Raw genomic sequence first — 26,881 nt, 5'->3', positions numbered from 1 at the left:
GTGCGTGGTGGTTCCGATCACGGCGAGTCGAGCCGAGCCGAGCCGGTCCGTGTCGGGTCAGGGACAAGCTTCATCTACCCCTCTCTCTCTCTCTCTCCCTTTCTTTTTCTCAACTTTTTCTCCACCGCTGCTTCTTTTTTTCTTTTACCTTTACACCCTTCGTCAATAGAAACGAGAGTCGAGGGTTTCGTTCTCCCTGGAAAACACGGTCGAGACTCGTCCCCTCGTTTTCTCCTTTAGCTTCTACAGAAAGAGGTTAGAAAGTCTTTGTTGCGTCAAACAAAGATATATCGGTAAGTGGCGAAGATTTCGATCGATTTTGGCGCGCAATTAACGAGGTTGGAAGATATTTAATATCGTCGCGCACAATTGAATTAATTTCGCCCGATTTAGCCAGCCAGCGAAGACGAATAGTCCACGGGAAATGAATATTGATCGCGTGTTCCGAAAACTGGTCACGTGTCCCTCGTTACATCTCGTTTTCAAAGATTGCCACCTCTTCTCGCGACGGCAACATCGCGCCAATAATGCTGTTTGACAATTAATCAACCACGTCGGTTGCACAACTTGTTTACTTCGTTACTTCGACCTGCTTCGTTCTGCTTCGTTAAAAAAAATCTCTGTGTGGAACGGGATTGCACGCGCGTAGTTGCAATGGGCAAAGTCGAATAGCCGGTGGTTCCCTGCGTAAACGTCTCGTCCCTGACCGACGACGGCATTCCTTAGCCGGACGACGCTCGTAATATACATTTGCATTAATAGCACACGATGCGAGCACACGGCTCGTCAACTTTTCGAGCAAAGAGGAGGCCAGAGACGATTTCGAGCGATGCGACGATGTTGCCATTCAGTCCCGCAGGGATCCTCAATGTGTTTTTCAATGCCCTCCTTTCATCGCTCGGAATTGAAATAATCTTAATAACACAACAACAAAAGTAGGAACAAAAGTCCATCTCCGGTCGAAACACCAACTCCTTTCTTGAATTCCTTCTCGTTCTCTCAGGGATGCACGCGACTCGAGCACAGTGAATTGATAACTATGCGAGTGGAAAGGGAAGAAGTAGGCGCGCGCGTATACACGTTACTTAAACACGTGCGCAGTCTCCTTTTCACAACTTTTCGCCGGCGTTTCGTTCGCGCTACGCGAAATTTCTATACGCGGCAACAGTGCATAATCTATCCTCGCCATCGCTGGATAGGTTTAGGAGGGAAAAGAAGGAGAGAAAATTTTTCTTTCTCGACCGACGGGAACCACGATCCACTAATTTATCGTTTTTATCTGACGTTTTGTTAGCTCATCCTATAGAGTCATCGGTGAAACCTTTCTCCGGAAAAATGTGGACGATACGCGTCTATACGTGCCGATTCATCGACGAGGCTCGCATGATTCAATATGACCATGGATACGGAGCAAGTTATCGTGCAAATTTTAATCTGTTAACGATAAGAATTGAAACTCGTCAAAGCGTCTAGTCGTTTCTCATCCATTTCCGAGAGTGAAATCTCGGGAAAAACCGGGTCTCTCCCCCTCGACGAAAATGGTAATTAACGAATGTATCGCGAGTATAATTTTATGTTTTTGTAACGCGCGAGGAACAGCTGCGTATGATCGTATTTATAATTGTTCCGCGTAAGTATATTGTGCGTGCCCCTCTCTCTCTCTCTCTCTTTCTCCCATGGATGGACGACGGAATAGCGAAGATTGAAATTTCTCTTAATGAAATTACTCGTCGTCGTTCGTTTTGCAATTGCTGTTACTCGGCTATCGGGCGAGATTTACTACGAGATGACGATTGTGGTAACGGTCATTTTTCCTTTTCGCGTAGCCATGAGGGGATGAGCACTGGCGTAGGAGATGGAGCTGGTGGAGGCGGTGGCGGTGGGGGCGGAGGCGGCGGCGGCGTGCAGGGAAGTGGAGGCGGAAGAAACACACCACCCCATGGATCACCCACCCCCATGGACAAGGCGACTTTGAAGGTCCATCTGCCCAACGGTAACGCTCTCCCTCCTCCTCTCTCCCTCGAGTGAAACGATAATCAAAGTGATCGAAGCATTTTTTTTTCGAGAGAGAATTGCTTTAAGCAAGTACTATATATGTTATTCGACGATTCGATCGGTTTTTAGGTGGTTTCAATGTTGTTAAATTCGGTGACGCGATCGATGTGAAGGGTATCATCACTTTGGTGACTAGTCGGCTAGCGGTTGGAACCAGACATTATCGTAACCTTTACGCCATGAGACTGCATCATCCTGGATCGGGGGAGAGTTACTGGTTGCATCAGGACACGACCATGTATCAGGTATTTTTTTTTTTTCTTTTCGAAATTTAACGCGAATAATTGTTGTTCGTATTATTATTATTATTATTATTATAATCAAGGTTCAAGAAAAGTATGAAAAGAAACACCCTCATTGCGAGTGGAGGTACGAGCTGAGAGTACGATACTTGCCGCAGAATCTCAACGATCTGTACGAGAAGGACAAAGTGACCTTCTATTATTATTACGATCAGGTATCTTCTTCGAAATCTATTTTTATATTTTCTAATATATATATATATATATATATACGTAGTTGAACGAATATAAATCAAATTGTTTGTATTGTAGGTTCGGAACGATTATCTGTGCGCGAATCACGCGGCTCTCGATCAGGACGTGGCGGTGCAACTGTGCTGTCTAGAAATTCGCTACTTTTTCAAAGACATGCAGCAGATCGCCCTCGACAAGAAGAGCAACCTCGAGTACCTGGAACGAGAGGTATGGAAAAAAGAAAAAAAGCTTTTCGAAATTTTTTGATTTTTTTCCCAAAATATTCGTCACACGTTCGATTCACAGGTCGGCCTGCACAAGTTTTTACCACGATCCGTGTTGAATGGAATGAAACCAAAGGCGTTGCGCAAGCTAATACAGCAACACTTTAAAAAGGTTGCGGTATTGTCGGAGCTAGAATGCATGTTCAAGTTCTTCGATCTTCTGCGTGCTCATTACAGATTCGATCAGGAGAGGTTTATATGCGCTTTGGGGGTGAGATTTTGCTCTGATTCAAATTTCAAAAATGAATTCATTTCCTTCTTTAAACGTTGTTTAAACTTTCTTTTTTTCTCACGACAGTCGAGCTGGTCTATACCTGTAGAACTAGTCATTGGACCAGATTTAGGCATATCTTATATGGCTCATAGAGGTGGGACGGTGGTCAGTATTTAAGCTTTCCTCTAAAACAACTTTACGTGTTTTCTTCTTTCGTGTCATCGTACGAATCTTTTGTAGCCAACGAGAATCGCGGAATTCTCCCAGATACAATCTATCCAAACGCTGGTATCCGATTGCAAGGAGCACGCAAAAGCGTGTATTAAATTAAGAATAGCCGGAGCTGCTGAAACGCTTAGCATCACGTGCTCGAGTCTGGACCAAGCGGAAAGTCTCGCTGATTTAATCGATGGATATTGCAGACTCGTCACCGGAACCAATACCTCGTTGTGGAACAGAAAAGGTACGTGTGCACAAGAGTAGCACTTTGCTCGAAATATTTAAGCAGCCATAAAGAGACGGGCATGCTTCGTGAATAAATTATTTTCGATTTTTTTTTTTTTTTTTTTTCATTCTCCTTTTAAAACGGACAATTTCGATGTTGATGCTAACGAACGTTCTTCCTTTAGCTTTTCTCGATATTCGTGATAGTGTGACTCGAACAGAGAGACTTGTTTTGTTTACATTTAACATTTAGCTCCATTGTATTTTTACAATATCAATCATATATATATTTCACTTTCCAAATATCTCGCACGAATCTCCCTCTTCTCTCTCTCTTTCTCTCTTTTTCTTTTATGTTATACGAAAGATACTAAGTTATATAATCGTTTACACTTCCAAGCTGCATCGTGGAAAAATTATCCCTGTCCATGCAAAGGTTTGTAGTTTTGAATGACCCCGGTTTACCGTAGTTTACCATTTTATCTTTAGAATAATTTGCACGACGAGTTTGAACGACGTTCATTCGCGATTATTGATCGTATCCCTCGCTTTCAAATAGATGCTCATCCCCCAAAATACAGGCAAGACGGTTCCAATAGTCCGGAGAAAAACGTGAGCAAAACGGGGACCATCTTGTCGGAGGACTACGCTGAAATCGTGGACGAGGAAGGAGATTATTCGACTCCGGCTAGTGAGTATTATATATATATAAAAAAAAAAAAAAAGAAGAAAGGATGAAATAGAGGAAGAGATTATTTTTGCATTTTGTACGAAAAAAAAAAAAAAAAAAAGAAAAAGTTAAACTTTTTGGCCCTTGATTGAATTTTTCAGCCAGAGATTACGAGATAGTTAGGAATCAAGTGGAATTGGGTGAGATTATCGGAGAGGGCCAATTTGGCAATGTACATAAAGGTTCATACAAAGGGCGGGACAATCAAGTTATACCCGTGGCGGTGAAAACCTGTAAAGTCGATGCAGATCTCGCGACGTCGGAAAAATTTCTCGAGGAAGCATGTAAAGAAATTTTAATCTGCTCGTATTCGAATTCGAGATCGATAAAAAAAAAGCTTGAATCATCGATCTTTGATGTACACGTATACACGTTTAATTTCAGATATAATGCAACAATTCGAGCATCCTCATATTATAAGACTTATCGGTGTATGCTCGGAACCACCCATTTGGTTGGTAATGGAATTGGCCAAATTGGGAGAGATGCGAGCCTATCTGCAATCGAACAAGCATCGCCTAGATCTCGCCACCCTTCTGCTTTACACGTTTCAATTGAGCACTGCCTTATCGTATCTCGAAAGCAAGAAATTTGTCCATAGGTACTTTTCATTAAAATTATCGAAATTATCGATCCAAGAGAATTTTCTAATAATTATATATATATTTCTTCATCGATTTATTTTCACAGGGACATTGCTGCGAGAAACGTGCTAGTTTCTGCCCACAATTCCGTAAAATTAGCTGATTTTGGTCTCAGTAGGTGGGTGGAAGATCAAAGTTATTATACAGCAAGTAGGTGTAAGTTGCCCATTAAATGGATGGCACCTGAGAGTATTAATTTTAGAAGATTTACTACATCTTCTGACGTTTGGATGTTTGGTAGATATATATATATATATATTTTTTTTTTCTACAACTTTAATATTCCATAAATGTGAAGCATAACTTTTTTTTTTTTTTTTTATTCTTCCAGGTGTGTGCATGTGGGAAATCTTAATGTTAGGCGTAAAACCGTTTCAAGGTGTAAAAAATAACGAAGTGATCCGTAAGCTAGAAAACGGAGAAAGACTTGCTTTACCGAATCATTGCCCACCACGATTATATTCTTTGATGTCTCAGTGTTGGAGTTACGAACCCAGTAAACGGCCAACGTTCAAAGAGATCAGAGAAACGTTACAGTACGTGCACTTTCATCTTGTTCTTTGTCGATTCGATCTCTTTTTGTCCCATTACGAAATCAATTTAACTGAACGTTGCAGTGAAATTTTATTGGAGGAGAAGCATCAGCAACAGGAAACGATGAGACGGGAGAACAGAAGAGTACAAGCCATGTCTTGGGGTACGTGTAATGAAAAATAAAAAGAGGAAAGCGTTCGTATAAAGCGGAGATATTTTATCCGCGGTGTACACGAAGCGGATAATCTCTCTCGTCGTTTACAGGCGCAGACGATGTACCGCCACCGAAACCTTCCAGGCAACCGCAAAACACGACGGATCAATCTCAGCTAACCGCCGCAGCGCCTGTCTCGACATATATCGTTGCGCAAAATCCCGAGGTTCTTGCGCAACTTCTCAAGGATAATCAAACTAGGGGGGTATGTCCCTCCGTCTACACAACCCCTGCCTCGCCCTTCAATACCTTAGCCGTACAATTTCAAGACGAAGATCAAGTCTTAACCACCGCTTTAGTTTCAGATCTACCCTTTTTCGATCCAACCACTTCAGAACCATCCGCCTCTCATGACACCCATTCGGGAGATTCCACATTGTCCGACACTAATTTGGATTCCCTCGATTCCTCGGACACTCCTCTCATGTCTAGTCTTAACATTTCAGACGCGACACAAGCTCAATCCCCCGCTGCTAACCGAAAGCAGCAGAAGGTTAAAGAGATGCAAAATTTGTACGCGGTTAGTTCAAAAGTTGTTGGCAGCATTGCCGGGGATTTGTACTCTCCCGTGCAAAAATTCACAACGTCCGGTGCTATTCCAATAACAACTAGTGTAGTAGCTACTTGCGGCGAAATATATGGGCCTGTCGCTAATTTCACCCAAAGTTCCGCCATCGTTGGTAATCTTAGTCAAAGTCCCAGCGTAGGTGGTAATTTTGGTGAAAATCCTGGAAACTTTGGGCCGAGCAGCTTGAATAGTATCATAGGATTGAACAATCAGAATCAGTTGTCAAATTTCGGCCAATTCTCCGTTAACAACACGAGCCAAGCGTTTAACCAATCAACGGCGGTGAGCCAAAATTCTAATTGCATACAAAATCCTACGACTGCCGTCGTGTATCCCCGTATACCGGTTGTTACTTCGAGCAACCCTGCTATTTCTGCATCCAATGCGGAATGTTTGTACGGACCGGTGTTAAAATTCCGAGCGCAAAACATCCAAAACCAAAACGTAGTAACCGATTTGAAATCCGTAAACGTGTCTGTTGGAACTACCGTGGCCAATGTTAGAGGCAATTTAGCGCATACCTCGACTCCAGGACCTGCAAACCTGCAAACACGGCCTGCACACGTTCAGAATTATCAACATCAACAAATATATTCGAATATAAGTACAGCGACGCAGCAACCGATGTATATGCCGCAATCGCAGAATGTGCAAAACAATCAAAAACAAAATCCGATTCATCAATCTGTTTCTTACATACCGTCGCAACATACGAATCAACAAAATCAGGCAATCGGCGCTAATCCAATTTACACGGCGCAAGCGACTTCTGTTACGGTCGTGCAAGCTCAGAAGGTTCAAGGTCCTGTATATGTGCAACAAATTCAAGCTGGAATTACGAGCCATGTGCCGAGTTGCCAACCGATGAACGTGAATCAGCAACAATTGTCTTTTGAAATAGCACAAAGTCATCCCATTCAAGTGCATTTCGCCACGTCGGGTGGCACGGTCCAACCAACCAGCCAGCAACACCTTCTTCCGAGCACATCTAACGTTGTAATCGGTCAACAATCAACTTCCATTACTGCCACGCAACATGGTCAAGCGCAATGCAACGTAGCGAATCTGCCAATTACTGCTGCAACAAACGCAACGCAATATTTAGTGCAGCCAATGGTACAATCGGGGATGATAAGATCTACTACACCTCAAATAGCAACCGGTGTTGCAAAGATCACTACATTCGTAAATCAAAAGCAAGATGAACAACTGACAAGCTCGACAGATGGCACACTCTCTGGATCACTGATATCTTCTGCAGTCAGTGATAGCACAATGTCATCGAGCAGCTCGATGACAGAGGAGGCACAACAAGATCAGGTTTGGCAACGCCTCCTAGGAATGAAAATCGCATCCTTTATCTGCAACAGCATATTGTTTTTATTTATAATTCGAAATTCTTGCAGCACCATACTTTTGTTGCAATTCAAATATATATATATATATATTTATATATAATATAGACAATATACAATACATATATATTCATACATATACATACATATATACATACATACATATACATGTATATATACAATGTATATTGCTTTGGTATATGCAGTTGCGTTTACACATTAGTTTGTTTAAATTTACACAATGGCCCTTTTCTTTCATTTTATACATAACTAGATAGTACTTTTTATTCGTAACTGAATTTTATTTTGCAGTTTTGATAGGCTAATCTGTTTGCATGATGAATGGAGATAATATTATCATTATAACAATCTGAGCTGCATGTAATTATAATTGCACTATTATTGTTCTGAAATTGGTTTTGCATCAAGAATTATGCATCTCTTTAATTTTATTATGTACATATGTTTATTAAACTCGTTGAAACAATGAATTATGATCACAACGTTTACGAACGAATCGAACGATAAAAATTGAAACGAATTTCTTTCTTTCAGAGGATCGTACAATCACAATTATTCGATAGCATCACGGAAAATTTCAGCAGTGGTATTGACGACGAGCAAAAATTATTAGAACAACGACTTTTAGAACAGCAACGTCAATCGGAAGAAGACAGTCGTTGGTTAGCGAGAGAAGAGGTGCGATTAATTACTTGCATCTTTTATATTTACGATGAATAATTTGCTTCAATATTTTCTTTAAAAATCTTTATCTCGACACTTAGAAACGTCTCTCTATTGCGACGAGCGGAGATGAAAGCGCGAGTCCTCCAGTTCCACGTTCGGTTACTCAATCACCAAGTCATGAACAGCACGGCGCTAATACTGGTTCTATAGGATCTGATAAAAGTACCGAAAAAGTAATCGTTGTAAAGGTAATTTTTCTAATTAGAAGAATAATTTTTTAAATCACGAATAAAATTATAAAAAGAATGTTTATTTTATAGAAAATGGAACCAACACCAACTGCCGATCTAGATAGGACGAACGATAAAGTATATGATTGTACCACTAGCGTAGTTCGTGCTGTAATGTCTTTGTCTCAAGGTATATATTATTATCTTTAATGTTTTGTAAATTTGAATAATTTTAATAATATTTTAATAATGTTGCAAATAAGGTGTTCAACAAAGCAAGGCTGATCAATATTTAGAATTAGTACGTAAAGTGGGTATTGAATTGAGAGCGTTACTTTCATCTGTCGATGCTTTGATGGATATATTACCTATATCTGCTCATCGAGAAGTAGAAATGGCGCATAAAGTTCTTAGTAAAGACATGGCAGAACTTGTAACAGCTATGAAACAAGCTCAAAAATATAGTGCTACTACGTTAGATGCTGAATACCGAAAGTAAGTTCTTCTTTCAATGCATATTATTAGCTTATCGTCATATAAGTTTCAAGAAAAATCTAATGTAATTTCAGAGGGATGCTCTCAGCGGCTCACATTTTAGCAATGGATGCGAAAAATCTTTTAGATGTAATCGATTCGATACGTATTCGTTATCCATATGTAGATAATCAGATTTGCCAAAATCAAAATCATATTAATACTTCACAAGAATCGATGTCGGAAAATCGTATTCGTTCCAGTCAATCTGGAGAACAATTTTTAAGGAGAAGTCAATCGAGCGAACGTCAAGGTACTACGTTTAGACAGAGTCAAAGCGGTGATCTTTTACATAGAATGGGTCAATCCGTCGATCGTTCATTGCAGGTAAATCATGTCTCTCGAAATAAATTTTATATAATGTATAAAATTTGTTATACGATATAATTGTATTCAAAAATTATTGTAATAAATTTTCAAAATTGTAATTATATATAATTTATATAATTTTCTAGGGTAGTCAAACTGATGTCAGTAGCGGCTCTAGTTTAGAAAGAAGGCATCATATCGTTACTAATAGTCTTGAACGTAATTCGACAACAAGAAGACAAATGACGACAAATAGTTTAGAAAGAAAAAGACCATCATTGTCTTGTAATATTAGTCCCATGAATAATTCGGTTAATTTACCACCAATGGTACCAGTTACCTGCAATTTAGTCCAAACAGTTGGACCTGTTATTCATCCGAGTCAAACAGTTACAACAGGTATTAATCAACAGTCAGTGTTTACAACTAATAATAAAACAAACGAAAATGCAACAACTGATAGCTAACAACGAGGTGCCTTGCATTAAGGTATAAGTAATAATATCAAGTTTTTTATTGCATGAATTTATACAAAATTTCTCATACTCGTTACTCAATCATATTTTTTATTTATTAATTTCAGGAAAACTTCGAAATAATAATTATATGTATATAGTCTACATCGTACAAGTTACCCATTTACATCTTACACATAACTCAGCAGCAAGAGATTTAATATTTATGCTTTCTAGCTCTTTTTAACATTTAATAAACTTTGTCTAAACGTACTTATAGATAAGGCAGTATTCGTTAGAAATGTAGTATTAGGATTATCACGAAAAAGCATAAGTCACAGCTGAAAAGAAATCACTCCAAAGTTTTAGAATTATTATTAATTTGTTATTATATAATAATCATGTGTGAATTGGGTGATGCAAAAGATAGCCTTGAATTTAAAAAATTATAAACATAAATAATTTTTATTGATATCAGACACAACGTTTATATGAAATTAAATATTTAAATTTTATTGCATATTATAATATTATTAAAAATTAATTATAAAAAGATTATCATTATTATATCTATAATCTATCGCTTTAAAGATTGTCTTATTGTATCACCCAGTATATAGTTGAATAATTCTATATATATATACACAAATATAGATATTTATAAATATATATTTAAATTAATAGTTCAAAATATTTTATGCAAAAAATTTAATTTCACATAGGATACAATTTTACAAAATTATTTTTACGAATTTATAATTTATAATAGTCTATTTCCTGCTAAAAGGAGTGATTATAATTGTAAAAAATGGGACTGAATGTTATTTCTATTAGGTAATTATTTTGTAATTCATATCGATTTGTGAAATTTATATAAAATGTTTTATAAAAAATCATGAATCATTCTTCAGCGGCAAGTCAGTTCCTATAAAATATTTATACAAATTTCACCATTGCATAAGAATAGTATTGATAACTTGTCAATATAATGCGCTTATAACGGCAGTGCATTTACAAATCTATTAAATATTCCATAAATTAAGTATTCCATTTTTATACATTTATTTTTTTACATTCCTGGGAGGAAATTTAGTTTCATATTGGATTAAAATTATTATCCATGATGTTTGACTGATTTTTACATTGCTCATTACTTTACAACAACTATAGTTTTGAATACTAATGTGCCAAGGCGTATTTATATGTACAATATGAACAAATTTTATTATTGATTATACATATACAATAATACATTTTAATGTAACATCCCAGGAATTTGTAATTTACGATTACAATGTTCGACACTGCTATTGCATCGAAAATATAAGATACTTTTCTTTAGATTTACTTTAATTGTATATAAATAAATATTCAAAATTTCTATCATTTAATAATAATATTAATTATTATTAATTATTGGGTTACAAGTATTATTTCTAGTAAATATTATTTTTCACATATATTTTTACTATATTCAATTTTTTTTTTTTTTTTTTTCCATAAATTGTAGTCACTTATTTATTAGAATTCTATTGAAATATTCAAAAGTTTTCAATCCTATATCTTTCATGATGCATGTTTATGTCATCTTCAATATTGTAATAGTATAAAGTATATATTTTGTTTTATAATTCTTCTTTATACACAATAGTAATAGTTTTTAAGTATGCCATGACGAATATTACAATATATGATGATGTAATAAAATTAAAATATTGTTAGAAAAGAAACTTTTTTCTTTATAAAACACATGCTGGATAATTTAAAAAATTGTATATGTGACAAATTTTATTAATAAGCCGATTATATGTTATAAATTTTTCAATTGTCATTCAATAAATTTACTGGATTATTTGTTATACACACACAAGCATACGCACGCACACATAAATCAACTTAAAAATAATAAAAGTTTAATTTATTTTAGTTTTTTTATAGCTAAATATCTTCCACGATCATACAAGATTTCGTAATTTGTATAACGAAATAATAAATATATAAACTATTTATAATTGTTAGTATATATAAAGATAGTTGTAATTTTTTTTTTTTTTTTTTTAAGAAAAAGGATAAAATAACTACTGAAATGAAAATATTCTAGCATCATTGAATCAATTACTATTATCAATTAAGTAATAAAAATTAAGATACAATATTTAAAAAATATTTATAAAATTGTGTAAATGTAACTATGTATTATTACTACGGGCAAAATAATAAATAGTAAGATGATTTCAGCATTATGAATACTTTTAAGATTGTTACATAATAGCATAATATCAACAATAACAGGTCAGCATCAACATATTCACATTATTGTATAAATTTTAATAGAAATGCGTCCATTTAATTAATAATCATAGCATAGTATTGATATTTCTTTGTGCCATTTTGACAACAAGTATTTATTTATTTTATTTAATTACGCGTAAGGCGAACTAATAATGAGCCAATTGTAATTCTTTGTCTGCTTTGTAGAAAAACTTTTCTTTATACTTAAAAAAAACTCCTATCACATTATCAACAAAGTATTCCTTATTGCTTACAAATTATATTTCATGTATTTAATTTCACTGACTATAATTTAGTAATATCTAGTCTACTTATATCAACTAATTATAAATCAACTAATTAAAAGTAGAAATAATATTTAACAATGGTACAATAGAAATAATAACTTTTCAGAAGAAAAAAAGGAAACAGTTTTAACTGAAAACTAAACTCTTGGAAAGAAAAAAGTTAAAAGCTTGAATTATGGCATTGTATCATTGTATTATTAAATGATTTTTACTTAACTATTTACCATATTTTGAACTGTAATATTTAATACCATTAATAATTGAACACCTAGCATATTTAGTTAGAAGAGCATTAACATTCATTTTATTTGTTGTTAAATTTCTAAAACAGCAAGAAAAAATAATTTATAAAGAAAGAACAAAATTTATAATATTTTATAAATGTCTAATTTTTACCTACATTATATAAGGTGTTATTTCCTGAACTGTCCATTTATTTTTTGCTTTAAAAAGTTCATTAAATCTTTCATTAATATCTATTGGCAAATTAGCTTCTGTAAATGATACCACTTCTCTTGTCATTGTTGAATTATTCCATTTGATAAGAGCAATTCCTTTTAAATATTCTTCTTTTGGTTCCATTTCTATGTACAAACAAATATAATATAAACATATTTTATTATATAAATGTTAACTATAAATTTTTTTATATAACTTTCAATTTACTTTCTGGTGTGCCAATATTCCATGATTTCATAAATTGTTTATATTCAGTTATTGGAGAAACAGCAAGAAGTACTTTTGCTAAAGTCTTACAACATTTTTCCTCATTGTACCTTATAACATTATAACTTATAATAAATTAATAATTTTTATTAATATATGTATAAAATTATGTTTACCTATATAATGATGTTCCATCCTTTTTTGACTTTTCACTTACTTGTGTATATCTTGCAAACATAGCATCAAAAACTGATTTAAAAATAAATTCTTTCAAAGATTCATATGTAAATTCTTTATCTACTTCATTTAATGCCCAACTATTTTCTTCCAAAATATCTAACATAAGTGTTAAACTTCGAACTTCAAATTCAAATGATATTAGACGAAAGTAACCTTAAAATTAAAATATAGAATATGATTATTTAAAATATTAAATATGTTAATTACTATATTATTATTTGATGTCAATTATATTAATTTTATAAGAAAATATAATACCATCAATATTAACTATTAAATAATCATTTAAAGCTTGAATTAGTTCATCTTCACTGGCTTGTATTTCATTTTGTAATCTATGCCAATTATATAAAAGTTCATGATTTATTGATGATTCATATTCCATTCCTTTAAAAGATGTGGGTTCAAGTATACTAAGTAATTTTTCCCATTTAGGCTTACATTCTTTTGTCTAAAATATTTTAAACACTTATTCATAAATATATATTTTTATAAACATTTGTTTATTTTGAAATTTTCCTACCTCATAATATGTATGAAAAATTCCACAAACATTATAATATTTTATTATTCGATCTGTATTTACATTTATTTGTTCAGATAAATTTAATTTTGGTACTAATAAACAAGAGTTAGATGTTCCTGCTTCTCTAATATCATATGTTCGATTTCTTGTACATAATACTGCAAAATCTTTTTTATTACCCTGAAATGTTAAACTAAAATAATGCAAATAATATTAAATCATTATTAAAAAATTGACAAATTTAAATGGATATATATACCTGTCTCCTTTATTTATTGCCTCTATTAAATGTTCATCAAGTTCTAATAATTTTATATGTTTTTCTATATCATGTTCTTGTGCAGAATATAAAATTTGCGTTACATTCCGCAAATCAGATTCCTTAATAACAGCTAATTCTAAACTTTTATGTACTTCTTCTATTGTTCTCGAATACCTATAAAAATAAAAATTAAAATATATCAAATAAATATATTATAAATATATTAAATATATTTATTCAATATTTATTTGCACATTAAATTTTATGAAAATATTTTGTTACCTAGTCTTTGCAGTTTCCATTATATGAAATTTGAAAAGATTACACGATAAAATAAAATTATAAGTTATAGAAAGATAAATATTTTCATTTAAATTACTATATATATTTCACATATAAATATAATATAAAAAGTTATATTAAATTTTTTTAGATAAACTTCTTTACCCGCCAATCTTTATCCAATCGTAGAATAAATTAAACTGAAGATGGAGAAGTAGTTTCGATTTATCGAGAACTACTTACAATATCACCAGCAGCCATATTAATTGCCATTGCGCTTATTAAGAAACTTTATTGTGATCAAAAAGTCTGAATTTATACAATTTTCTTTTTCGTTGAGGTATGTACGATATTGATCTGAAGCAAAATAAAGTTGTAATTATTTTCATAAAAAAAGTTAAAATTATGAACGTAAATTATGTTCTGAATACAATTTATATTGCTTGTTTTCTATTTTATGCCTGATTACTTTCTAGTACTACTTTTTTAATAATACATTTTGATAATATATTTACTTTCCACTATTCATTAATTGTGTTAATGCATATTAATATTGGACTCGTTATGAAATATTATTATTTAACGTGCAAAAGAAATTTTTCATCTGAATAAATAATGGAACAAAAATCAACTTTAAGTAATCCAAATTAAGAGATATATCAACAAGATACAATGATAGTTTAATAAAAACTATTCTCTTCAATTATAATCGAAAATATTGATTTAAAAATGATTTAAAATGTTCTAAAGTATATATTATATTTCTTATGTATTATTTATTATAATTAATGATTTAATGTCATTTAATGATGATATTCTTTTTAGAAATATAAGTATCCTATAGGACACAAACATGTCAAATGATGTGAACACCCAAGCTGATAAGGTATGTTTTATTTAAAATATCATGCATGCTATATTTTTTTATAACAGTTGGGATATGTGAAGTGTATTTGAAGAAATATATGTGCTGTTACAATTGGGCTGCTATCATAACTGCAATTTTATTAATTCTTCTAATTGGAAAACAGGAAAATTATAGTAAACAGTTTGTTGATTAATGCTAATTTTTCTTTGGATCAAGCCCAATGAGGACGAAAATATCGATAAAGCAGAAGAAGAAGAAGGCACTTCGTCTATTGATCTGCATGCGGTACCTATTTCTGCAAATTAAAATTTTGCTGCTTAATGATCTTTTTCTGTTTTTTATATTCCTTGTCTTTCATTACTAACAGTAGGATAGTTGTATGGTAGTTAAAATATTAACTCAACATATAATAATAAATATAATACAATATAATGTATAAGTTTTGGGATAAATTTTTAGCAGGAAAGTGGAATTATATACGGAGGTTGTGAAGGACCAAATGCAATGTATGTAAAACTTGTTAGCAGTGATGGACATGAATTTATTGTTAAACGTGAACATGCTTTAACTAGTGGAACAATAAAAGCAATGTTAAGTGGTCCTGGACAGTTTGCAGAAAATGAAGCTAATGAAGTTAATTTTCGAGAAATTCCGTAAGTTTTTTTTTTATTTCAATTTCAATAAAATTATTATATTCACAAAAAATAAAGAGATAAAAGAATTATTTATATTTTTTATTTACAGATCTCATGTATTACAAAAAGTTTGCATGTATTTTACCTACAAAGTACGCTATACAAATAGCAGCACAGAAATACCAGAATTTCCTATAGCACCAGAAATTGCATTAGAATTATTGATGGCTGGAAATTTTTTAGATTGTTAAATGTATCGAATGATATTAATAAGCAATCAGTTTTGAGCAGTCAGTATAATAAAATTATTTATCATAATTTTAACATCAAAAATTCAATTATATTATGACATATATTAAAAAATAATTCATTTTGTATTTTGCAATATAGTTTAATATTATTTTAACAATAAATTATCTAAATTGTTTAAATTTTATAAATTTTATTTACAAACAAATTTAAAAATATATATCTGATAAATGCTTAAAATATATATATAAATAATAGAGAAATTTCAATTAATCAATGTGATCTAAATTTATTGCATGTGCTACTTGATTAACTATATATCCAATAATATAACAAATTATTATATTTAAACAAAATTTATATTAGAAAATAATATACTGATGTAATATGAATTGTATATTCATGACTGATACATAACTATAAACAAAAAAAAATTGCATCATGTACAATTAATATAGGATTTAATCAATAGATTATATAACAATGGAGATTGTTATTTTTGAAATGGTGTCTATATTAATACATTATAGTTATATTTTTTATTATATATAAGAATATTTATTTTTGATTTCTATTCAAATTACAAATTTTACTTCTTATTTATTATTTTCTGGCAACTTTAATCATGTTTCATATTTCCCATGTAGAAAATAATTAACATACATTTATAAATAAAATATAATATGTAGTATATAGAAATATATTATGTGATATAGTGTAAGAAAAAAAACACAAACACATTTTTACAGAATCTTTATAAAAAAATGTGTGTGTATCTGTGTGAGACTGTATTCTAATATAATTAATTATATAAATTAAAATTAATAATTGTTTTTATTTCTTACCTTTTTTATAACAAAAAATATAATTTTAATTTCATTAATATACATTTCTTATTTAAATAATTAAATGATACAATATTTAACTTAATTGTATATTTCTATCTTGATAGATTACAATTTTATTTATTTTTTGTATCTTTTTCAATATCCTTAAATTTTGCTTCTAATCGTTTTGAATATGCTGCTAATTTATATGCAGCTTGTTCTAGTTTAGTTACACTATCGTCAATTTCATTGATATTATCTAAAATTGGTTGTAATTTTTTATATTTTTCGTTTAAAGAATCCAAAGATTGGGCTACACTAGATGATATTGTTTTTAATTCTGTATACTTCGCAATAGTTTCTTTATTTAATCGTTCTAGTAAACGATAATCAGCATGGGTAGCGGTAAGTTCTTCTTGTAAATATTCTCCAGTTTTTTGAAACATCGTATTAGCTAAACGACTAAGATTGGGATCATGAGGATCCAATGCTTCAAAGCTACTTGTACTTGTCGAAAGAGTAGTTCCACGTTTTGGCGATTCACATCTTAAATTATGATCTGCTGAATTTTCCAAAAAAGGTGATTCACTTTCAATGTCTTCTCTTAATGGATCTTTGACAGATGTCATTGTCACAATAAATAATTATCTATTTAATAAAAAGTTATACAGTATATATAACTTTTCTTGTCTCACCAAGAAATATAATTCAGAACAAATGTCAAAATTATGGAAAATTAGTTGTTTTATTACGCTATCTATTATTTTTTGAACGAAACATTTTGCCGATAATACAGTAATTCTACTTGCTGATTGCCAATAAAATATTTCTATAAATATTTAAAATCACAGTTAATCACAGCTATCTTGTATGAATATTTTTTTAAAGTAAGTAAATATAGATAAAGAAAAAAAATAATGGAGAAAAGGTAAAGATAAAGTAAAAATTATGCATCTTCAGTATACCATATACCATACCATAAATAAAACATATATATATATATAAACAAGAAAAATTGATTATTCTTCTTGAATGCTTTATCTTATCATTATTTATATCTTGAGACTATCAATTTTTATATTATTTTTATTTTTTTATTGTTTAATTCCCTTACTATATATTAGTTTAATCTATAGCACTTTAAAAATAGCACTGATTTCTAAATTTTGATCTTATCTCTATCTTTTTCTTTTTATTTTCTTTTTTTACTTATATTTGCTTTGTAAAACTTATGCGCTTAAAGAATATTCAAAATATTTCAATATTTTAATATTATTTTATTAATATGTAAATCATTTTTTTTTACAATTATAGGAACATATTCATTTTATGGCACAATAATTTAGTATATAAATTATCATTTAAAAGATAATGACTCATTAATTGTGACTATTAAATATAAATGTAAAATTTTTTTAAAATAAACATATTTATAATTAATTTTAAACATAAAATAAGTATTAAGTTTGGGCTTTGGTTTGAACTTTGGTAACCAGACACCACCATGGCTTTATGTTTAAAATAATTAAATATATAAATAAAATATTCTTCTTGAAATATTTTATATTTTCTCATAAGAAATATTTCAATATTTATGAAGATTTATATCCATTTGGATTATTTTGTTGCCATCTCCATGTATCTAAACCTAAATAAATATATTAAAATAATTAATTGTAAATTATTAATTTCTATTTGAGAAATTGTAATTCTTCATGTATTATTGAAAGAATTACTTACACATATTGTCTATATTTTTAGTAGCCTGCCAACCTAGTTCTTTATTAGCTAAACTAGCATCTGCATAACTTACGGAAATATCACCTGATCTGCGTTCGATTATCTTATATGGTATATTTCGTCCTGATGCTTTTTCAAATGCTCGTATAACTTCTAGTACTGAATATCCTTTGCCAGTACCTAAATTAAACACTTTAAATCCTGTAAAATTATGAATTTTTTGATAAATCATTGCTTTTACATGGCCTACAGCTAAATCCGTAATGTGAATATAATCTCGTACGCCTATAAATTAAGTAATAAGCATAAATTAATACATAAATTATAATGATTTTACATAAATATTTTTTTATTTTTGATACTTACCTGTTCCATCAGGAGTATCATAATCATTCCCATAAACATATAAAATTTCTCTTTTTCCTACAGATACCTGAGCAATATATGGCATTAAATTATTTGGTATTCCATTAGGATCTTCTCCAATTAATCCAGAAGAATGAGCTCCAACTGGATTAAAATATCTCAAAGATATAACAGACCATGCCTGAAATGAGTTCCAACTTAATTAAAATATCTTAAAAATATAATAAATTATTACTTTCTACAATAAATATTTTATTGTGATATGTAAAAAAATGAAAACCAAAATCGTCACCTTATCTGAAATGCACAGATCTTTCAAAATTTCTTCAACCATATATTTTGTTTTTCCATAAGGATTAGTACAATCACCAGTTTTCATATCTTCAACTAATGGTAGTTTTTCTGGAATGCCATAAACTGTGGCACTACTTGAATAAATAAAACATTTCACATTGAATTCTTTCATAACTTTTAATAAATTCAATGTTCCACAAACATTTGTTTTATAATACTCTAAGGGTTTTTCACAAGATTCACCCACAGCTTTTAAAGCAGCAAAATGTATAACAGAATGAAACTTGTACTGAAATAAGATTATTTTAATCATTTTAATTATAATATATTTATTCTTAATAATATTATACCTTTTCAAATATTTTTTGTAATTCATCCAAATTTGTTACATCGCATTGAACAAATATAATTTTTCTATTTGTTAATTTTTCTATTCGTAATAAACATTCTGGTTTTATATCATTATTTCCTGTATACAAATATAATATAATTATTATTTATTTTCAATTCAATTAAAAAAAAAACTACTTATTTTCATATATATATATTAGTATATAATATACAATTAAGTTCTATAATTATCAATATTATGTTTTATATATATTCATAAAATTACTAATTCATTAAATTATTATTGATCAACTATATTAATTATATTATTTATATTAATTAATTGATATTTTTTTAAAGTCATTATTACTTTTTATTAGAATGTACATGAGTTATTATTTATAAAATGAGTTATGAGTTATATTTATAAAAATAATACTATAAGGAATAATCATTATTTTTGAACTTGATTCGTTATTTCTTACCTTTATAAGCATTACTAAGGTTGTCTATTACCACCACCTCAAAATCTGCTTGTAATAATTCCAATACTGTATGAGAACCAATGTACCCAGCACCCCCCGTCACCAGTACATTCCAGGATTTGTTTGTCATTATTTCACTCTGTTTTTCTGTTATTTTTAATACAATATTCTACAGTTATTGTGCTCTTACTATTAGAAGGGGACTACCTTTGATATGTACATATTACATAGGCAAAATCATATTAATGCAGTATCAGATAAAAATAATAATATTGAATAACTAAATACTAATCATTTTTAAATATTTTATGACTTTATAAAAGAAACATATAAATTATTTAGAATGACTGCATTTATTTAATATTAGAGATCTATACTACACAGTAAATATTTAACAAAAATAATCTTTACCTTTGCCACATACATTCAAAAATAATGTATATAGATATATATATGTAATTTATATAATTAAAAAGAAACTTTATCATAACATTAACTACATATATATATTAAAATTATATTAATAAAAATAAAATTACCATTATATCTTATATCTCTATAACACGAGTAATTAACCTTATTTTCCAATCGCTAAAGGATTTTATATTTAAAGTAAAATAAACATGATAAAAAGTTGTGTACATTAAATGATAATTTAAATTACACAATACAGATATATCATTATCAGCGTTAATATCAAATTACAATACAAGATATTAAATTAATATTAAAAAAATCCGTAAATTTCATTTCGATATTCGTCAATTTAAACTTAAATAAATTTATATACATAATATATAAATAATATAATATATAGCAATTTATATACAAATCTATATATGTGCAAATCAAATACTGATATTTTTATAAATAATTTCTTTATCATAGATTTAGCATATCATATAATTAATATGATATGTAAAGTATGAGCTAATATTTTAATTTTATACAATAGTCAAAGTCAATAAAAATTTATTTTATAGAAAAAAAAAAGAATATATTCAATTTATATAAAAAAAAACTCACTTGAAAATTTATAAATTTTACATAAGCTGCAAAAATACAGTAATAATTTACTATAATTTTTAATACAATAATTCAAACTAACAAATTTCACAATGAAAAAATAATTAGGCAAAAGAGTTTCACATGATTGAACCGTCTGAATTACATTTTAAACTACTTTTATTTTACATAAATTTTAATTTTATCAGTTATCTATTTTTCAAGTAAAGTTGGGCACGTGTAAAAAAAAATAGGTCATGGAATGTCGATTGTTGATTAATAATGAGTTTTTAGATAAGTGATATCATTCGCATATATTTTTACATTTATGTTTATTTAATTTTAAATTGAATTTAACTTTTGATAAAATTTTTTAAATTAAAATTATATAATTAATTTTTTAGAGATATGAATAAACAACTTATCATGTTAATAAAGAAATATATATATTGTGCTAAGTGTTATATATATTACTGAATTTATATATGAAAGAATTTTCTTTATACATGAAAAGATTGTTTAAATTTTATTTCATTTATAATATAAAAATATGAACTGTTTATTTATGTAAGTATATATAATATATAATAATTTTTTTAAAACATTTATTATATTTATGTACAATATATTTTATTTTAAAGGAAAGAATATTTTATTTGTATAATATATAAAAAATTAACAAAATTTTTTTTATTTATAAATTTATTTAAATATTTCAGTATATTTAAAAGTATTATATATATTTAAAATTATTTGATGTAATAAAATTCTTCTATTTAAAAATTTATTACATAAATAAATATCATTGTTAACCTCTTCAACAATGATCGCATATATGCATTCGACGATCAGTTAATTTATTCGAAAGTTATCGATTAAAAATTAGCGATCGATCGCGTATTTATTCAACATTTGTTAATTGAAATCGACAATTGTATCAAATGAAATAAGAAAATGTTTTTTTACTTATAAATACAATAAATTCACATTTTCATATCATAAATAACAAAATATTTAAATAACAAGTTTTTGTATAATATAAGTCTAGATTTAATTAAGATAGTATCTGAAGTATTAATATAACTCATTGTATATTTTGTTAATTTTATTATTTAAATATAAATATTTGAAATTAATAATTAATAAAATAATAATTTTATTTTAAGTATAATAGTATATTAAGATTTTAAGTATAATAACGGAATGATGAGCAACATCTGTATTTTTTAATGATTTTTTTAATAATAAAAAAAATAAAATATATAAATTTAATGATGATTAAAAATTTTAATTTTGATATATTATTTATTATATAATTAAATTATATAATATTTATATAATCATATATAATACAACAGAAAAGTTAGTAAATTAATTTATTTATAATTAAATGAATTCTTCCATGAATCTGTAACAAATATTAATAATTAATTTTAATTATTTGTGAATATATATAAAAATATATCAATATATTGTATATAAATCAGATATATTGTATATTGTATATAAATATACAGATTCATACAATATATACTTTATTAAACTTTAAATAAATTTAACATGTGAATACATTTGAAAGTAAAACTCTCGAGAATTGTTTTCACACAAATAGATATTATCAAATAATAAAAATTACCGTTGGAGAGTCAATTCAACGAAACACTTGTAAGTAATAATATATTACTAATTATATACATAATCTTGAAAATAATTTTTAAGAATTTTATTCTCAAATTTATTCATATATAATAATTTTAGTATACATTAATATACATTGTGTATGCACTATCTACAATATACATAATTATTTATGTTAAATTTTTAATAATAATAAAAATATTAAAAATTTGTTGTTAGATATTAAATAAAATTATTTATGATTGTAACTTTATTTATATTTAATATATTTGATGTATATATATCGTTTATTATTTAAAATAATTTACAATAATGAGAAAGAAAAAACTAATTAGATAACTTTATGTAATATATTTATATATATATTATATATATATTAAAATATTTTACATATATAATACTAAATATTTTATTATATTAATAATTTAATGGTAAAAAAATATTTTCTATATTTACATGTTTTTTTTTTTCATAGATGACGGATTTCATTTTCTTAAAGGGATGAATCGAAACTTCGAGAAACATCTATTGAACTGTACCTCTTATACTTTAAAATACTATTCCTTTCTATACTTCCTACGAGTAAAACATAACATAAAACATGTTAAGTCCCCTCTTTAAAGAAGTTGGTCCAATCAGCAGTTGTCTTCAAGTTCCCGCGCGTGAACCTTAAAGCCCTAGTGTCTACATTCGTTTCTCCTAAGTTATAACTTAGAATGTTATAGTGGACGATTTTTACGCAATTATTTTTAAGACCGTTTTATTTATTATAATACATAATGTTATTATATACAAGAAATATTCTATGAGATTATGTAATTTAATACAGATATTCTTTAGACAATTGATAATTATAACATAAACAATAAATACAATTGAAAAAAATAAGATTAATTAAATTATTTCTTTTTTTTTCGAATATTAGAAATTACCAAGTAGAAAGACCAACATGTAATAAATTAAATCAAATAAGACAAGAAAGTTTATATGAAATCAATTTACGTAGTTATGAACGTAGTTAGATTTCATTGGAATTCCCCACCTGATGTTACGGCACTGTGCCTCGTGAAATGCGGCGGTCCCGCATCAAGAAAAACAGGGCCCGGTTAAGTGCATTACTCTTGGGAGTGTAATATCGTTGTACTATCTCAGAATTTTGTAACAAAACTAAGTATTTATACGACGAAAATTTAGGAGCCATATTTTTATTCTTTTGCAGAACTATGTGTTTGTGTTTTAATCCGGTTATTAGTAATTGGAATATGAACATATCACAAGATTATCCAGAATTATTGTGTGAAGCGAGAATGTCGATTCTTTAAAACTGTGATGAAAGCAAGGTTATTTGCGACTATGAATATGGAATTTATTCAATATGTTCAAAGAATTCGATAATAAAAAGTTTATTTGATTATTTGAATATTTGTGAATTACAATTTTTTAAAGTGAAAAGATATTGAACTGAATCGATGCATAAGACGCCATAAGCAAAAAACGGAGAAGATAATAAATTTTAGATAAAGAAAAAAGTAAGTAATATTTCAAATAAATTAAACAGTAAACAAAGATCATAAGAAAAAGAAGAGAATCAAAAGAAAGAAGGAAACAAAAGAAACAAAAAGTTTAAAAGAAAGAAAATAGAAAGTTTGGTGGACGACAAGGTAAGACTTGAAGAGGTAAGGCATATAATACCGCGTGGGCTACCTCTTAAGTAGTAAATCCAATCTTGAGAGAGAGAGAAAGAGAGAGAGAGAGAGAGAGATCAAGAGAGCAAGAAAAAAAGAGAAGGAGAGACCGTACAGTGACCTAGATTTTACCAGGTCGAAGGCAGATCGGTACAAAGAAGTTACGGTAGACTTTCTGAAATGGGACGCAGCGCAGCCTGGAGCTAAATTAGCCGCAATGTCTAATAAGAGTAAGTCCCAGCCGCAGCAGCAGCATCCTTCGCACGTGATCAAGTCGACAGTGGAGCAAGTGCCACCGCGATATCAGCCACCACCACAACCAACCAGTGGTATCCTCAAGAATCATCCTTACTTTGGTACAAGCCCTTCCGTACCAACCTCGGTATCTACCGGTCAGGGTCCTATCACAACTTTGAATCATCATCAAACTGTGCAATCATCACGATCTGTGCCGCAACAGAAGGATGCGCAAAGCAAATATTCACCGAGGATAGAACATCGACATCATCCTCAAAGCGGAAGCACTTTGACTGCGTCAGTTTCGAAAACGCAACCTCATAGTTATCTTCAAGCCAAGGTCGGCCAAGGTCAGTACCTGCCACCTAACGGTCAGTATCCTACGGTAAACACTGCACAAACACCGCCTCTCAGACAAAGGATCACCGACGACGAGTTTCTTAGGCTGGGACCTGTGGAGATGCTCAAATTTGTTCGCAAGACCGAAAACGATATCGCAAGGCTCGCCGCTGAGCAGAATAGACAGATACAAAATTTGGTGAGTTTCATTGATTTCTCACCCGTTTTTTAATGAAGTAAATTATTTTAAGTGTTAATGCGATATAAGTAAAATATAGTTAAAATCTATTTATACATCGATGAGAGAAAAAATAAATGAAAGAAAGAGTAAGAATAATCGTAAAACTAATTATAGTTTTTTTTTTCTACTGATACTATGATACATCTGTTTTATTACTTAATTTTACGAAAAATATGTGATCATGGATTTTAAGCACGTCACACGGAAGTTTTTGAGGCACTTTTAGGTCACACGAGTTGAGTCCACCATCGTAATTTCAACCAGTCACGCACATGTGAGTCCAATCGCGAATGATTGCTATTACGATCGGATTCTTTTTCACTGAAAAATTATCAGTCGAAAATAAATACATATATTTTAAAAATTAAAAATTTTGTAAAATTTATTTTTTTCTTATTAATTTATGATAGAAGAACTTTTAATTTATGATAAAAATAGTATAAAAATGACGATTATTTACAAATTTCGTATTCTAGCTTAGCGAGCTTCGAGCATTAAAGGAGGCAAACCAAAGATTAAGCGATGATAATCAAGAACTACGAGATCTTTGTTGTTTTTTGGACGATGATCGTCAAAAAGGTCGAAAATTAGCGAGGGAATGGCAAAGATTTGGAAGATATACAGCGAGCGTTATGCGTCAAGAAGTATCCGCTTATCAAAATAAATTACGTCAATTAGATAATAAACAGCAAGAGTTGATCAAAGACAATCTAGAATTAAAGGAACTTTGCCTTTATTTGGATGAAGAGAGAGGAGGTGGTCAAAGAGATGATGGAGATGGTTCAAGTTCAAGTACTAATGCTGAAGAAACAGCACCTCCAAGACCAAGGCATACATCTACCTTTAATGGTACACTTTATCGTATTTATTACTTCCGTTATCTTCAAAATATATATATTATTTTTATGTGAATATTTTCGATCAGATTTTTAAATTTACATTATAGACCAAACTATGCAATATGTAAGAAGTTTAGAACAGCGAGTAAAACAGCTCGAAGAAGATAAGAGTGTTTTACAAGCACGAGCGCAAGGATGGGAGATACCATCTGGTGAAATCTGGGAAAATCAGAACAGTCCAAGTGAAAATCCTCACATGGGAAGTCGGCCAGAAGCAGTGGTACGAGCTCTTCAGGTTCTTGAAGTTAGAGAACAACTTGAAAGAGAAGGCGGCCACGATGGAGAAAAAGCTTTGGTCAGAGAAATGTGCAATGTAAGTTATAAAATCTTATAAGAAAAAATTTTAATTAATTACATTATTAATATGATTTTTTATCTTTATATAGGTTGTTTGGCGAAAATTAGAAGAAGGGCCACAAACGAGGCATTAATAATTATATTATAAGTGTGATTACGAACGAAACCTACTGTTTATTTGGATAGTATATTTAATAGTATTATAGTTATTAATACGAATGTTATATATGTGAAGTTCATAGATTTATATACATATACCTACAAGTATTTTAATATAAGAATCAATGTGTCTAGAGTTTACAGTATTTATATAAATATTGTAGTGTCGTTAGATTGCATAAATTGTTAACAAATTTTATTTTTATTATAAATTTGAGATAATTTATTTTTGCATACCCTAAAAATCCTATCATATAAAAATTCACAAATCATACGTTGTTTTTTAATATATATATATC

At 29.5% G+C, this 26,881-nt stretch overlaps 6 protein-coding genes and 1 long non-coding RNA gene across 22 annotated transcripts in view; 3 read left to right on the top strand and 4 right to left on the bottom strand.

Annotated features, from left to right (window-relative positions):
- Fak (protein tyrosine kinase 2 Fak) overlaps positions 1 to 11,976 on the top strand; it is a 32,867-nt gene extending 20,891 nt beyond the window's left edge. For 4 of the 5 annotated variants that reach the window (XM_086903707.1, XM_086903708.1, XM_086903706.1 and 1 more), the window contains 22 exons: positions 1,827 to 1,993; positions 2,125 to 2,300; positions 2,381 to 2,512; positions 2,610 to 2,759; positions 2,838 to 3,026; positions 3,114 to 3,194; positions 3,270 to 3,492; positions 3,874 to 3,909; positions 4,033 to 4,164; positions 4,305 to 4,487; positions 4,588 to 4,804; positions 4,894 to 5,084; positions 5,179 to 5,383; positions 5,465 to 5,544; positions 5,646 to 7,483; positions 8,074 to 8,217; positions 8,304 to 8,453; positions 8,526 to 8,625; positions 8,699 to 8,930; positions 9,005 to 9,296; positions 9,425 to 9,767; positions 9,862 to 11,976. In XM_086903707.1, coding sequence (XP_086759833.1) covers positions 1,837 to 1,993; positions 2,125 to 2,300; positions 2,381 to 2,512; positions 2,610 to 2,759; positions 2,838 to 3,026; positions 3,114 to 3,194; positions 3,270 to 3,492; positions 3,874 to 3,909; positions 4,033 to 4,164; positions 4,305 to 4,487; positions 4,588 to 4,804; positions 4,894 to 5,084; positions 5,179 to 5,383; positions 5,465 to 5,544; positions 5,646 to 7,483; positions 8,074 to 8,217; positions 8,304 to 8,453; positions 8,526 to 8,625; positions 8,699 to 8,930; positions 9,005 to 9,296; positions 9,425 to 9,745 — 5,229 coding nt within the window. In that variant the 5' untranslated portion in view covers positions 1,827 to 1,836 and the 3' untranslated portion in view covers positions 9,746 to 9,767; positions 9,862 to 11,976. The remainder of the gene's footprint in view (positions 1 to 1,826; positions 1,994 to 2,124; positions 2,301 to 2,380; positions 2,513 to 2,609; positions 2,760 to 2,837; positions 3,027 to 3,113; positions 3,195 to 3,269; positions 3,493 to 3,873; positions 3,910 to 4,032; positions 4,165 to 4,304; positions 4,488 to 4,587; positions 4,805 to 4,893; positions 5,085 to 5,178; positions 5,384 to 5,464; positions 5,545 to 5,645; positions 7,484 to 8,073; positions 8,218 to 8,303; positions 8,454 to 8,525; positions 8,626 to 8,698; positions 8,931 to 9,004; positions 9,297 to 9,424; positions 9,768 to 9,861) is intronic. The other variant, XM_031916841.2, reaches the window with a different exon arrangement.
- A 509-nt stretch (positions 11,977 to 12,485) lies between these two features.
- LOC100867115 (sister chromatid cohesion protein DCC1) lies at positions 12,486 to 14,427 on the bottom strand. Its single transcript, XM_003689991.4, has 8 exons — positions 14,289 to 14,427; positions 14,004 to 14,180; positions 13,742 to 13,937; positions 13,477 to 13,669; positions 13,155 to 13,371; positions 12,979 to 13,088; positions 12,713 to 12,896; positions 12,486 to 12,634 (listed from the first exon to the last, which is right to left on the bottom strand). The coding sequence occupies exons 1-8, from the start codon at positions 14,306 to 14,308 to the stop codon at positions 12,529 to 12,531; spliced, it is 1,203 nt and encodes a 400-aa protein (XP_003690039.2). The 5' UTR covers positions 14,309 to 14,427; the 3' UTR covers positions 12,486 to 12,528.
- Positions 14,428 to 14,469: 42 nt separating this feature from the next.
- EloC (transcription elongation factor elongin C) lies at positions 14,470 to 16,865 on the top strand. Of its 8 annotated transcripts, none has more exons than XM_012487092.3 (5): positions 14,490 to 14,628; positions 15,114 to 15,174; positions 15,373 to 15,441; positions 15,619 to 15,809; positions 15,901 to 16,865. In XM_012487092.3, the coding sequence occupies exons 2-5, from the start codon at positions 15,142 to 15,144 to the stop codon at positions 16,040 to 16,042; spliced, it is 435 nt and encodes a 144-aa protein (XP_012342546.1). In that variant the 5' UTR covers positions 14,490 to 14,628; positions 15,114 to 15,141; the 3' UTR covers positions 16,043 to 16,865. The 8 variants fall into 8 exon arrangements, with proteins under 8 accessions (XP_012342559.1, XP_012342546.1, XP_003689929.1 ...); XM_003689881.4 differs by having other exon boundaries at positions 15,616 to 15,809; XM_086903757.1 differs by having other exon boundaries at positions 14,530 to 15,037.
- On the bottom strand, positions 15,268 to 17,659 carry Blos2 (biogenesis of lysosome-related organelles complex 1 subunit 2). The gene is made up of 2 exons (XM_012487076.3): positions 16,886 to 17,659; positions 15,268 to 15,451 (listed from the first exon to the last, which is right to left on the bottom strand). The coding sequence occupies exon 1, from the start codon at positions 17,494 to 17,496 to the stop codon at positions 17,002 to 17,004; it is 495 nt and encodes a 164-aa protein (XP_012342530.1). The 5' UTR covers positions 17,497 to 17,659; the 3' UTR covers positions 15,268 to 15,451; positions 16,886 to 17,001.
- A 464-nt stretch (positions 17,660 to 18,123) lies between these two features.
- Positions 18,124 to 21,562, bottom strand: Gale (UDP-galactose 4'-epimerase). 4 transcript variants are annotated; one of them, XM_086903697.1, is made up of 8 exons: positions 21,109 to 21,562; positions 20,622 to 20,673; positions 20,083 to 20,229; positions 19,618 to 19,736; positions 19,266 to 19,556; positions 18,974 to 19,154; positions 18,608 to 18,892; positions 18,124 to 18,515 (listed from the first exon to the last, which is right to left on the bottom strand). In XM_086903697.1, exons 3-8 carry the CDS (start codon positions 20,210 to 20,212, stop codon positions 18,460 to 18,462), a joined length of 1,062 nt encoding a protein of 353 aa, XP_086759823.1. In that variant the 5' UTR covers positions 20,213 to 20,229; positions 20,622 to 20,673; positions 21,109 to 21,562; the 3' UTR covers positions 18,124 to 18,459. The 4 variants fall into 4 exon arrangements, with proteins under 4 accessions (XP_086759823.1, XP_003689925.1, XP_012342510.1 ...); XM_003689877.4 differs by lacking the exon at positions 20,622 to 20,673 and having other exon boundaries at positions 21,109 to 21,371; XM_012487056.3 differs by lacking the exon at positions 21,109 to 21,562 and having other exon boundaries at positions 20,622 to 21,065.
- Positions 21,563 to 22,372: 810 nt separating this feature from the next.
- Positions 22,373 to 23,302, bottom strand: LOC147658203 (uncharacterized). Its single transcript, XR_015290822.1, has 2 exons — positions 23,182 to 23,302; positions 22,373 to 22,495 (listed from the first exon to the last, which is right to left on the bottom strand). It is a non-coding gene; the product is annotated as an uncharacterized LOC147658203 (long non-coding RNA).
- A 69-nt stretch (positions 23,303 to 23,371) lies between these two features.
- On the top strand, positions 23,372 to 26,794 carry Ccdc85 (coiled-coil domain-containing protein 85). 2 transcript variants are annotated; one of them, XM_086903695.1, is made up of 5 exons: positions 23,372 to 25,185; positions 25,454 to 25,501; positions 25,704 to 26,076; positions 26,174 to 26,439; positions 26,513 to 26,794. In XM_086903695.1, the coding sequence occupies exons 1-5, from the start codon at positions 24,628 to 24,630 to the stop codon at positions 26,555 to 26,557; spliced, it is 1,290 nt and encodes a 429-aa protein (XP_086759821.1). In that variant the 5' UTR covers positions 23,372 to 24,627; the 3' UTR covers positions 26,558 to 26,794. The 2 variants fall into 2 exon arrangements, with proteins under 2 accessions (XP_086759821.1, XP_012341561.2); XM_012486107.3 differs by lacking the exon at positions 25,454 to 25,501.
- Positions 26,795 to 26,881: the final 87 nt, after the last annotated feature.

This window comes from Apis florea, unplaced genomic scaffold (genome assembly GCF_048593485.1).
Source record: "Apis florea isolate Af1SG1 unplaced genomic scaffold, ASM4859348v1 contig_2293_pilon, whole genome shotgun sequence".
Taxonomy (NCBI): Eukaryota; Metazoa; Arthropoda; class Insecta; order Hymenoptera; family Apidae; genus Apis; species Apis florea.
Note: the sequence above shows the minus strand (reverse complement) of the source record. Positions and strands in the feature narration are given on the sequence as shown.